This window comes from Ammospiza nelsoni, chromosome 4 (assembly GCF_027579445.1).
Source record: "Ammospiza nelsoni isolate bAmmNel1 chromosome 4, bAmmNel1.pri, whole genome shotgun sequence".
Lineage (NCBI taxonomy): Eukaryota > Metazoa > Chordata > Aves > Passeriformes > Passerellidae > Ammospiza > Ammospiza nelsoni.
In genome coordinates this window covers 3,826,451-3,838,890 of record NC_080636.1, presented here as the reverse complement: position 1 = coordinate 3,838,890, position 12,440 = coordinate 3,826,451, and the positions used below count along the sequence as shown (strand labels likewise).

The 12,440-nt window shown below is 42.6% G+C and overlaps 2 protein-coding genes across 6 annotated transcripts in view; one reads left to right on the top strand and one right to left on the bottom strand.

Annotated features, from left to right (window-relative positions):
- Positions 1 to 12,440, top strand: part of CTNNA2 (catenin alpha 2) — a 484,474-nt gene that overhangs the window by 312,951 nt on the left and 159,083 nt on the right. Inside the window, exon 1 of one of the 5 annotated variants that reach the window (XM_059470197.1) lies at positions 9,053 to 9,159. The exons of 3 other annotated variants lie outside the window; for them this stretch is intronic. The gene's annotated coding sequence lies outside the window, so the exon portion shown is untranslated. Of the gene's footprint in view, positions 1 to 9,052; positions 9,160 to 10,997; positions 11,089 to 12,440 lie in introns of those variants that run through there. One more of the 5 variants, XM_059470199.1, reaches the window with a different exon arrangement.
- LRRTM1 (leucine rich repeat transmembrane neuronal 1) lies at positions 8,162 to 10,836 on the bottom strand. The gene has a single exon (XM_059470202.1). The coding sequence runs from the start codon at positions 9,995 to 9,997 to the stop codon at positions 8,435 to 8,437; it is 1,563 nt and encodes a 520-aa protein (XP_059326185.1). The 5' UTR covers positions 9,998 to 10,836; the 3' UTR covers positions 8,162 to 8,434.

Below are 12,440 nucleotides of genomic sequence, written 5' to 3'. Positions count from 1 at the left end.
TTCCCAATTTCTAGCATAGAAAAAATAGATCTGACACAGATTTTAGCTTGTTTGTTTCAAGTTTGATTTTCCAGGACTTGTTCATCAAATCCTCATTAAGAGTTTTCATTAATAGCCATAGCTTGACTCCTGTGCTAATGAAAAATGACAGATTGGGGCTGGAGCATCCTACATGGTGGGAAAAGAGAACCAGGGGGAAAAAAAGAGTTTTCAACTCTTATTAGGAAAGATACTCAGTGTAACTTCATAAAACTACTCAGGGAACTTTTTGGGAAGTTCTTCATTCTGCCAGCTAGGGAATTACCTAATGTAATTCCCAACAGTTGCTAGAATCAGAGAAATAGACACACAAAGCAATATGGGAAGATTTGCTTCAGTCTAGAAGTGCCACCCATTTAGAAAACAACTTTTGGCTGGGCATATTCCCCATGAGGCCAAAGCACAATCTCCATGGGGCATGACAGCAATAAAAAAAGCAAAAGTTTTAAAATCATTGATCAAAAAGCCGATCATGACAAAGCAAAGATGGACAGAGGAATAAGCCCTGGTTTCAGCTCCCTGGGACTTTGTGGATTTCTGTTTCCCACTGCAGATGTAGGTTTATATAGGTGTGGTTTTTTATCAGAAATCACCACAGAGCTTTGTCATCACCTGGTGAGGATCATCTGTGTTGGTTACCACCTAAATCTCTTTATGGTTCATCTCACAGGGGCACTGCCCCCTTTACAGGTTTCCCCGCTATTTTTTAGAGTGATTTCCTCTATCCCATGTAATCCCCCTTTTTTTCAGCTGGTGCTCTGTGCCCTCCACCTTCCCCAAGCCCTGTCCCTCACAGGGATTTTGTTTTGTGGGTTTTCCCCAGAGAGAGAACGTCAGCTGCATTCCTCCTGCTTGTTTGCTCTCTCCAGGATTTCTTCACCTCCCAGGCCATAGCATGCACATCCCATTTATTAGACTGCAGCAATTACATAAGGAATTCATGGCATCCAGTTGTTGTTTGGGCATTTGATCTGACAGGAGCAGAGGGTTCTGGGCTGTTTGGAAAGGGAGTTTTGGTGCAGGGGGAAGGTTTGTGAAGGTGGAGGCAGCTGAATTTGCTGGTAAAGAAACACAAAATGCCCAATATGGAGTGACATTTACATGGAATTAAGGTAAACATTTGACATCCAGCAGCCTCTTTAGCATGAGGACAGCAAACCTTGGAGCAGCAGCCACAAATTTGTTTGCTGTGGAAAAAAAAAGAATTGCATTGGGAAGTAATGTGGATCAGATAAGTAAATTTTCTGTCATGATAAGCTTTAATATGGAGCCAAGTTTAAAAAAAAAGAAAAAAGAAGAGTGGGTAAAAAATCCCTAGATGGTTTATCTCATTATTATTAACATTCTTTAATATTTACCAGGCTCTCTAAGCAAGCCAGGCTGTCAGAGAGGCACTGGACCACAAAGACAGATCCAGGTTTACCCTTAGGAGCTCGCTTTACCTCTCATCCTGCAAAGAGGGTTGATAGCAGACACGTTTCAAAGGGCTGACAGTTGTGAAAAGGCTCAAAACCTCAGGAATTCAAAAGCTGTGGACTGTTCTGGCAGCTTAGTTTGGGATTTTCAGAGCTCTCCTCTTCCTCCTCCCCCTCGTGTTTTTTGGTTCACCCTGCCTGTGAGGCTCTGGGAATGAAAAATGTGAGAAGGGGTAACAAAGGTTAAAAATTAGAGGAAAATATATATATTTTGGAAGGTATTCAGAAATCTGTTTTCAGGTTGCATCCCCCAGCTCTCAGAGGATGTTTGCTCATACCTGACAGTAACCACTAGGGTACAGAGGTGTGCTACTGCAGGAAGATCTGCTGTACATAAGCTGCATTTTTTTTTTCATTGAATCAGCCCTTAAATCAGTTTGATGTGTCCATGCATATTTTTATAAATCTTAGATTTTACCAAAAAACATTTTCAGCCCTCTCTCCAGCGCTGTGCTCTGTTTTGCTCTCAGGAGAAAGGCACATCAGCAAAAAGGGCAAAATTAAGTCGGTAATAAATGAATAACTGGGCTTAGTGTCTAATCACATCAGTCAAAGAAATCTGCTGTGCTAAAAGTGATAATTCAGTGATGAAGTAGATTTTTCTACTTACCTATTGCCTTTGAAATCTTGGATTTAGTCTTTGTTAGCTCAGAAATGGAAGGGAATTGGTCATGTTCCCATAGCACCCATGCTGAAAGACATTTTCTGGCAGAAGTGACTGTGTATGGTGAGGATGTGCAGAACATGAGAGCAGGGAAATCATTTAAAATAAAAGTGCCTTAGCAGAATAGTAGGTGCTGTTTGCCAAGCTCAGATGTGCACAGTATCAATGTATTAATCCTTTAGCACTGCCACCGATCCCTGATTTTTATCATATTTACGTATTTGGGTTTTTAGGAAAGGGAGAGATGGAGAGAAAGGTGAAAAGCTGGTGTTTATTTTCAACTGAATTTCTTCTCTTGTGACGCAAATCTGGAACTTGGAGCTCAAACTCCTTTCAGTGCAGCCTCTTCCCTTTGACTGTCCCCCCCAGCTATCACCCAGCAAAGGGAATAAGAACAGTAATTGCTTTAAAGCCTCAAGAATTGTGCCTGAATGCCAACAAGTGACGTGATCTTAATTAAAAAAAAAAAAAAAAAAACAAAAACAAAAACCAGAAAAAACCCAACAAGACAAATCTAAAAACCCCCAAAAATCCAATTGCCCTGTTCTCACAGAAATACAGATTTCATTGCAAGTGTGTTCACTTTAGAGCAGACAGGGTGCAATAAAATTACAGTGCTCTGCAGCATTCATCTCAGCTCTTCACAGCCACCCACCCACCCAATTACAAGCTGTGTCTTGCCAGCAGAAGACTGTTGCTTGGTTTCTGTATTATTTTTATAGCTTTGCTTTCCTCCCCATAACTTTAGAGGTAGGCTGTGCTTACTCCTTTCCTTTCACCAGGTTTTTCTTCTGCTGTTAAAAAAAAAAAAAAAAAATTAAAAAAAATTGGCTGGTATGGAAAGTCTTTCGCATGGCTCTAAATGTGATTTGGTTTTTAATGTAGAATATGCTCTGAATAGTTGTTTCTAATACCTTAATAGCTCTGGTTTATGTCAGTAATTATATGAAAGGTTAATCTTTAAATCACCAGCATTTCCTAACTTCCTAATCAACTTCATGCTTGGAAAGAAACTGGCATAAATGCTCAATTTGTTAATATTAGCCTGGGTTGGGCAGGTCAAGGAAAAGCATAACCTTGGTGCATAATGGTAAATTGAACACAGCAAAAATATCTCGGATCTGTTTGTCATTAGAGCTGTGAGTGTGAAAGCTGGTTCTGAGCGTGGATATAATTAGCAGGAGAATCCGCAGTAGCTCAAGATCACCCCATCCCTCTGGGTGAGGGCTTCTTAACAAAAAAAAAAAAAAAAAAAAAAAAAAAAAAAAAAAAGGTATTTTGGGTAGAAATGTCTGCTTTTGTAGTGGTGAACTGTGATTAGGATAGCTAAGAAACGCAGCCCTTACAGTGCGGGAGCGGGGCGGGCAGCGGTGGGTGGGTGAGGTGGGTGAGGGCACACGGCGCTCCCCGGGGACCGGAGGTGGCGCAGGAAGTGACGGCGCTGCGGGCCCGCGTGAGGGGCAGCGAGTGCGACCGCGCTCCCTCCTGCTCCGCTGGGAACGGCCAAGGGACGCGGACAGAGATGCTGGGCACCTTCCTGACATCAAACCCCTGCTGCTGTCCTCGCCACAGCCCCAACGTGGCAGGGCAAGGCACGGAAAAATCTCATTTCCCGTGCGTGCATAGTGCCCCCCTTGCCTTCTCAGCGGCTCTCCCCTTTCATGCTGTCCCTTCACCCCTCCTTTGCTCTCTCCTGCTGAATGGAGCTATTTAGTGGTGTACCCTCCTTTGCAGAAGCTGTTTCATCCCTGCTTGCACAGTTTTTTAAAACTGCTTTCTCCACCCACCCTCAGTCTTGGTTTTTCATCTGTGCTGCTTCTTTAGGTTAACCATCTTCACAAAAGGAAAAGGCAGAGGAATCCAGAAACACCCTGAGTTTGGTTGCCATTACTCCAGTCTTTCCTCTTATCTTTTGTCTCCTCTTAATTTCATTATTATCACTGCTATTATTATTATAATAGCACTAGAAATGAGCTTCCACATTAAACACTCCCTTTTTGCCATTCTGAATACCACTGTAGAAGCTGGAGGGGGGAGGAAGGGGGACTCAGAGAGTCCTTTTGCTGTTAATGCAGAATGAGACACACAAGGAACAAATGCAGTCCATCTCAAAAGCTAATGAGAGTTGTTTGGGGTTTTCTATCAGCACTGAACAAAATTATCGAATAGACTCGTTTCAACTACCCCTCAATGCCTTAGCCATGAAAACATACAGAATATATTAAAGCATACAAAAATACCCTTAGGGATGGTTCATGGACTTTCTGTGGCACAGGTAGGCAGGGAGCTGGATCAGCCTGTCCAGAGCATCCTTGCTGTGACCACAAGGAATGGCTCATCCCTTGGGCTCACCCCCTGCAGCACCCAGACATGGCAAAGGAGGGAATTGGCACCTTGAACAGAATTTCTTTGTATTTTATATTTTCAGCCCAGAAACAGAATGTGGTACATTAGCATCGATTCTGTGGTTTCATACCATTTTTTTTTAAAGTAATACAGAAAGGAAGGAAAAAAAGGCAGAAAGGAAAATAAATCATCCCTTATATACATTCAAAGCATACACAGCAACAGTTCCTTCAGCACTGGGTGCACTGTGAGTGGGTATTGATGTTAGCAGCAAGAAAATGCATATTAGAGATCTGTAACACTGGTACTGCTAACCAGCTCAGGAAAGGTAGTGCTTCTGCTTGCCTTTCACTCTGTTTTATGTGCAAAAAGACAGTTAAATATAAAAAAATAATGTTAATTACTTAATTATAAAAGGGAGATTAGTCCTATTAAGTGGAACATCAAAAAGGGAATGTTTAAAATATTTCCTTTCCTTTGATATTCCCCAAGCAGTTCATTGACAAAACACTGTTCACAACTCACCCCAAAAGCATCCTTTTTTTCTTTTTTTTTTTTTTTTTTTTGTCCTTTTGATTTTGGAGCCATTTAATAGGCCAGAATAAGGGCATCAAAGAGAGGGAATAACTTATCTCTGGGCAGTTGTTGAACATGAAATTTGGAAAAAAAGAATTGGGGAAAATCTGTCCCTGCAGTTGCTCTAAATGCAGTACAAATATAATAACTCTCATATACACCAATGCAAGTAGCCTGGAGCAGGATGAATAACTGGATTTGCAATAGCTGGATTGAAATGACATACAGGCTCTTTTATTTCTTTATTACCCACACATATTGTGTGTAAATTTTCAGCCTGGATGTGGGCACCCTGTGGAGTGTCTTCATGCCTCGTAACAGCAGTGACACCCTCTTTTCTCCAGTAAATATTCAGAGGGTGTCAAGATCTCCAGAAATCCTCTGGGGATCACCAGGAGCTTGTCTCTGGAAGGGATTACCCTTCTAGAGGAGATTTCTGCAGGAGGATTTTGAAATACATCCTTTAATAAGTGCTGTGCTCTCCATGGAGGGATCCATCCATCATCCTGCTCAGGGTGCCAAGCCTTTGGTGGCCATCACCTCTCTCCAGGAGAAGTGGCAACAGGCAAAGCCCAAATCTGCTCTCACTCAAGAAACCACTGCACCTTCAAAGGAAAATTCTCTGTTCCATTTACTTGGGCTGTCAGTGCCAGATGCATGGAGCACAGAGGTGAATAAATTCCAAAGGCTGAATTGCTCAAATCTTTGCAAACGTAGCTGGAGGTTGCTAACACCAATAAACAGCAGGGATGACTCCAGAGGGGTGCAGTCACTCGTGTGTTTCAAATACAACCCACAAAAATGCTAAAAATACACAGAAATACAACCACGGGATGATTGATTGTTGGTACCAGGCTTGTCTGAGGTTCACAGGGGCCAAACCATGACTGCACCAACACATTTCCTGATACCAACAAGGGGTCATTATCAAAATAAAGCCAGTTCATGTTTTGTTTTACCATATGCAGACAGTATTTTAACAACCTTGGTTGATTTTGGAAGCTTCCTGGCAAGTGGCTGTACCCAAGTGCTGCCTGGGGGCTTGGGGAACACACAGCCCAGTCCAAAGTTAGAGAGCCAATTTTTCACACTTAAATTCCCTATTGATTTCAGAGAAAGGTTTAATGGGGGAAATAAATATAGCTGGGCCCACAGTTAGCATGGCATAAAGTTCTTTTGCTTCAAGCATGGTCAGGAACCCAAAGAGAGGAGGGGTTCTGTACCTTCCCTCTGCCCCTCCTGTTGGGTTTGTACATGCACACTCAACCCCTCAGGTCACTTGGGAGTTTCAGGATAGATCAGGCCCTTGTGGGCTTGAGGCACAGAGAGAGAAATGTGCATTTGTTTAAAGAGAGAAAAGCCTGGGTTTAACAGTGCTTGCTTGTTTGAAAGCTGGGGGTGAATTTGCAGTGGCTTTAGGAAAAAAATAAGCAGTTGATTTTCATTAAATTTTCTGTGACACTGTCCTCTGCCAGTACATAGTCTCATTGCTTTCACAGATGATATTATAGTCTCATTGAGGAAAAATTTTGATTAATAGGTTATTTTCATGTTTTATAATACATGCTATGAAATGTACCAAATAGAGGAAAATAAGTTCTGACTCCTTAAAAATAGTTTCAGTCAGAAAAGAAACACAAAATTCACTCTTTACATTTTAAATTAATGGCTAAAACCTGCTGTGCAAGAAAACAAATTATTTCTTCTGTGCCTGTTTTTCTGCTTTATAAGCCTGCTGTACCCTTGTAAGATAGCACTTAATTGCAATGAAAAAGGAAAAAAAAAACAAAACAAACTGTGTTACATTAAAAGACATGTAAAATTTTGGAATTGCTCCTCTCTTGGTGGTAACCTGAGGATAGAGAAACATGTACAAAGCATAGAAATGTCACCCAGTTCATTATCCATCACATTTTATTCACATGTAATGCTGTAGGAAGAAAATTTCAAGATGCTCTGCCTGATGTTATAAAACTCCCTCATCGTCAATTAGTGCGAGAGGAGCTGCTGAAAAGATCAATCGTTTGCTTGTTCACATTCTGGAATGAAAAATCCAAAATACAAGGAAAGGAAGCCTTTATTTAAGGGCAGTCAGATAAAACAGCTGTGGGATTCTACATCATGAAATCACTGCTTAAATCCATCAATGCCATTTTTCAGTGCTTGGTGAGGAGGGTGCATCTGCCTCCAGCCTCTGCAGAGGTTTTGGGGTTGTTTTGTTAGGGGAAGGGAGGGACATGAGCTGGGCTTTGCCAGCACTTCACTACAGGACCCAGAGGGGTGCTCTGAAAACTCCCTGTCTTACCCTGACAGTGGTTTTGCTCTTGAGTTTCACCACTGAGACCCAAATAATTGCTTTTGCTCTTCACCATGGCACCACAGAGCACAATATGAGGGGGTATTTGCTCTTGGCATAGCTCAAAACAAGCATAGAAGTGGCAAATGCAAGTGAAAACCTTTAAATTTAGCTTTTTTTTTTGTTGGTTTTTAATATTAAAGAAAATTTGGATGAGCACATTTTGGCAGTGTTTCACTTGTTGGGGTTTTGTTGGTTGTTTTTTGTTAGAGAGTCCTCACAATATCATCTGTTTTGATACAAAATACTTTTAGGGGTTATAATGCAGTTTTTATGGACCTTACAGCAACTAACAAGAGAGCTGTACTTAAAAATCCTCAGAAATCCTGTCCTAGTGACACAGTCAAAACTTCAGCCTTTCTGAGGTGCTCTGGCTCCTTGTTGTACTGACATCCAGTTACAGGTAGCACATTAACAAAAATAGAATTCCAGTGTCATGCTTCATATCTTCAGCAACATGATGTACGTGAATGTGTGCTAATTACAATGGGAAGCCACCTGGGTCATTTTAAGCTTTCTATTTTACGTGGCTTCTTTGCTCCTCTACTTTTCATTTCAACACTCAGCATGAAGAGAGAGGTTAAACTGTTGCATTTTGTATACAGGGAACCATTCATGTAATATACACCAGTCTGTAAAAACTGTAAATGCTATTTTTTTTTATTTTAAACAGTTTTCTTAGTTTACAAAAGATCAATAATTGGTACCTTTTTTTTACACTCTCAGATATTCCTGAATATTGACAGATCTTCAAAGGGAGTATTAGCATATGAAACCTTAAGATTGGCTGTCCTGAAGGTTTTTAAGACACGATAAAGCTAAAATATCAAGTCTTTTGGACAGCCCCTCTTAAACAATTTGGGCAGGGGTGCACATCAGAAATCACCAGCACAGCCCAGCACCCCCCCTCCCACCCCGTGCCACTGTCTGCCTGCACGCTGTTATTTGGTTGCACACTGTTTAAATCCCAAAGGAAAATCACACCTCGCATTCCCTCGCTGGCTGCTGGTGACAGGAACAAGATCCGTACTCATTAATGATCACCAGGGCTCCCTCAATGTGGTTGGGTTTGTAATCAACATAATACTCCTGGGCTGACATGGCAGCCATTTGGTGCATGGTCTGTTTCTGCTTCTGCTTCCTGCGCTGTGTGACAAAGCACTGTCTTAGTTGCCTTAAGCCGGCCGGGAAGCACTTCCAGGAGACGTACAACACCAAAACCACGATGAGGAAGGAAAAAATCAGTGCCATGGTGCCCGTCACCACCTTGTGAATCTGCACGGCGTTCTCGGAGTTCTCGCCGGGCATGGTGATGGTGACGGCGTACGTGGTCCGGTCCTCGTCGCCGTCGGGCGCGTCGTAGGTGGCGGTGGCCGAGCCATAGCCCAGCGTCTGCTCGCTGTTGTTGGTCACCGGGGAGAAGGTGTTGACGCTCGTGGGGTCGGCGTCCTCGCACAAGTGGAAGGCGTACACGGCGTCCAAAACATCCTCTCCCTGGGCGTACTCGGGGGTGGCACAGAGCAGGTTGCTGTCGTAGCGACCCTGGAAGTTGCTGAGCCAGGAGGCCAGGGCGCAGACGTTCCGGCTGCAGTCCCAGGCGTTGGCGGAGAGGCTGATGCTCGTGAGGGACTTCCAGGAGTCAAGGACTCGGGAGTCGATGTAGGTCAGCCGGTTGGAGTCCAGCTGCAGGGATTTGAGATGAGGTACACTTTCGAAAACGTGAGGTTCGATGTATTCGATTTCGTTGCCGGAGAGATCCATCTTTTCGAGTTGCCATATCCAGTCCAAAGTGTTTACTACAATGGTAACTTTATTCCTTCGCAAGCAGAGGGAGTGCAGGGAGATGAGCCTGGGAAAATGGGCTAAATTCACTTTCACCAAGTCATTGTGCTCGAGGTGCAGCTCAGTGAGTTTGAACAAGCCAGCAAAAGAGTTTCGAGCCAGGCTCTTTAACTGATTGTATCCTATGTCTAGAAACTTCAGGCTGCGACAGTCCTGAAAAATTCTCACCGGCACGAACTTGATGGCGTTCGACCGCATGTGCAAAGTTGTCAGTTTTCTCAGCCCGTGGAACAGGTCAGGCTCCAAAGACTGCAGGTTGTTGTATGATAAATCCACACTGCGCAAGTTTGGCATGGGGCGGAAAGTGGTGTTGGGCAGTTGGGTTATTTTGTTGGAACTCAGGGTGAGCTCTTTAACTCGCCGCAATTTTTGAAAGGCATTCCCCTCCACTGAGCAAATGTGATTGTGATCCAGATAGAGCCACGTGAGCTGCATTAACCCTGTGAACTGTCCATCATGCAGCTCTGAAAGGCTGTTGTACCGCAGAGACAAGCCCATCATGCCCGACAGGTTGCGAGGCATCTCTGTGAGATTCAGTGATTCACAGTACAAAAGCCTGCCCTCACACCGACAGAGCTGTGGACACCCACTATTCACAGCTGGAAGCATTTTAGAAAAGATACCCAGCGTACACAATATCAACCCCGGGGGCTTCCTCAGCAGCCAGTTTAAACAGAGACCAATAAGAAGGAAATCCATTAGCAAGAATATTTCCAAATAGGCTTGAGAATGTCCATTGAGTCTTTTCAAATTCTACATCATATTTTATTTAAGGGAGAGAGAAAAAAAAAAAAGGCAAACCAACGAAACAAAGCCCGAAAACCAAAGCAAAACAGCAAACAGAACAAACACAGAGGCAAATATTTCACTTTATAGCATGCAGGAGCTGTGCAGCATTAAAGTTCACAGACATTCAAAGGTAAAATGATAGTGATTTTGTTCATTTTAAATGCTGCAGCAAAGGAAAAAAAAAAATCTTTCTTCATGAAAGAATTTAATTAAAAAGTGTCTTACCCACCCTTTTCCAGAGAGTGACAACCTCCATTCAGTTGCTTCCTTTGTGTTTGGACTAATTATATGCAGAGCTAAAAAAGACCCCTCTGTGCTACAAATTCAGTCCCTTTCAATGTTGTGCAAGGCTGGCAAGCTCACAATGTCTCACTTCGCTTCTGCTCAACGAGCGAAAGGCTTGTCCAGCTAGCTTTTGAGCTGCCTCCTAGGACCTGCAAGTTTCAGAACTATGTACATGAGCTTGATCTTCTCCTTCTCCCTCTGTCCTTTCCACTGCAGTTAACACTGTGGCGTGAAAAAAACTCCAAACTCTTTACTAACGACTCCACAGGATTTGTCAATCTGTTTAATGTCCATCATTTGCAACGACCATGGACCGGCACAACCTTTACTCCAGAGAGAGGTTACCATTCATTCACAGACCGGCTAAGGGTCGCTTTATTTCCCATTCTTTGTTCGCTTTGCTTGTTAGGTGATGCTTAGAGCAGAGAGAGACAGCAAGAATCCCTTCCCTTCAGCTGAGCAGTATGTTGCTAGAGCATGCAGAGGCACCCAGTGTTCACTGAGTGTCGTAAGCTGCTCATGATTGTACGCCTGCACTGTGCATCTCAGACATGGGCAGATTGAAAAGGGGTGGGCATAAAACCAACATCGGAGCGAACCAGGAAAGTAATATATGCTCTTTGATGAAATGGAAAATACTTTAAGCCTATCTCGCCATTTCTCAAACAGGCACGCACACACAGCCGCACAAATCATCAAAAGCGAGGCAGTGCTAAGTAGGAAGCTTGAGAATTAGGATTCTTTCTTCTGGTTTTTTTTCCTCGGATGCTTTTGTTTAAAGTCTGAATTTATAAGCTATTAGCCGGGAGAGAGAGAGAGACTCGATTACTTGGTTTGGGAAGGAATATGTAAACCAGTCTTTTTGGATTGCTTTTTCTCTCTAATTCCGATGATGAGATTTGCCTTTTGGTCTTTGGGTGGGGGATTGAGGGGTGTGTGGGGGGGAAATGTGTGTTTTTTTTCTTCTGACATTGTCTAAATAGAGCATGATTTGAAATTCTGTGCATTCTTTCTCATAGAAATGCAGCCAGAGCTCTGCAAATAGGAATGTCTCATTTCATATAAGCTTTAATTACATTTGGTCTCTTTCCATCCTGCATATTTTGTGTGTTCAGCACATGCCTTTCCTAAAGGCTTTTTTTTTTTTTTTTTTTTCTTTTTCTTTGCGGTGTATGCTACGGCACACAGAACTCAAATTCTAGCAGCATAAAGATTACTGTGCTTTTTGAATAAGATCAATGCATAGGTTGCTGTGAGTGTGTCAGCAGCATGCAAAGAGGGGGTTTCAAACCCCATTAGTTAATAAGTTTAGCAGATCGTGCTGATTTTTGTTCCATGTTCCAAGAAACAAAAAATCTTTGCTGGGTAATTTTCAGTCCTCGTTCTCTATGGGAAAGGCATCATCAATGAGCTCTGTAATTTTTACTGACTGAAAAATGCATGGTATTTCTGTCAGGAAAACGCTGGCCATCTTTTCCTATTATGAAATAGAATCTCAAGCCCCTGTGCTGGTGAGAGCAATCGGAGCTGACAGCTCCCAATTCTGCATCAATACCCAATGAAGAAGTTCCACACGGATTTCAGGATGCAAGGATTGCAGAGGATCGTGCTGATTTTAAGTGGACATCGGATGCAAAATGCTGGAGGGACAGGGCAAAACCACTGTGTTTGCTTTCTTTTTTCACAGCTGTGTTAATTTAAAAGCAATTCCTTGTTTTGGTGGTGTCTGTTGCAGAGCTAAACATTGTGTTTGAGTGTGGCTGCTGTGAGTGTGTGCTGGGAGAGATCAAGGAATGCAGTAATTTGATGCAGTAAAAGTTGCTTTGCAGAAGTCCTGGCAAACTTAAAGCTCTTGTGCATAAAAATAAAAATGTGTGAAGGAGATTGATTACTAATGGATTTGCCAGAAACAGTCTTAAATAAATTACAAATATAAACCATTTAAATTGTGGTATCAGAACCTGGGGATCAATGGATCAATGTGCTTTTATGCTCCCTGTTCGGTTTATTTACATTTTTCTGCTCTTCACAACATTTCAAAGTGGTCTCAAAGCAAAAATGTGATGTT

Coding starts and splice junctions, on each gene's coding strand:
- LRRTM1 (XM_059470202.1), bottom strand. CDS start 9,997: ATGGATTTCCTTCTTATTGGTCTCTGTTTAAACTGGCTGCTGAGGAAG.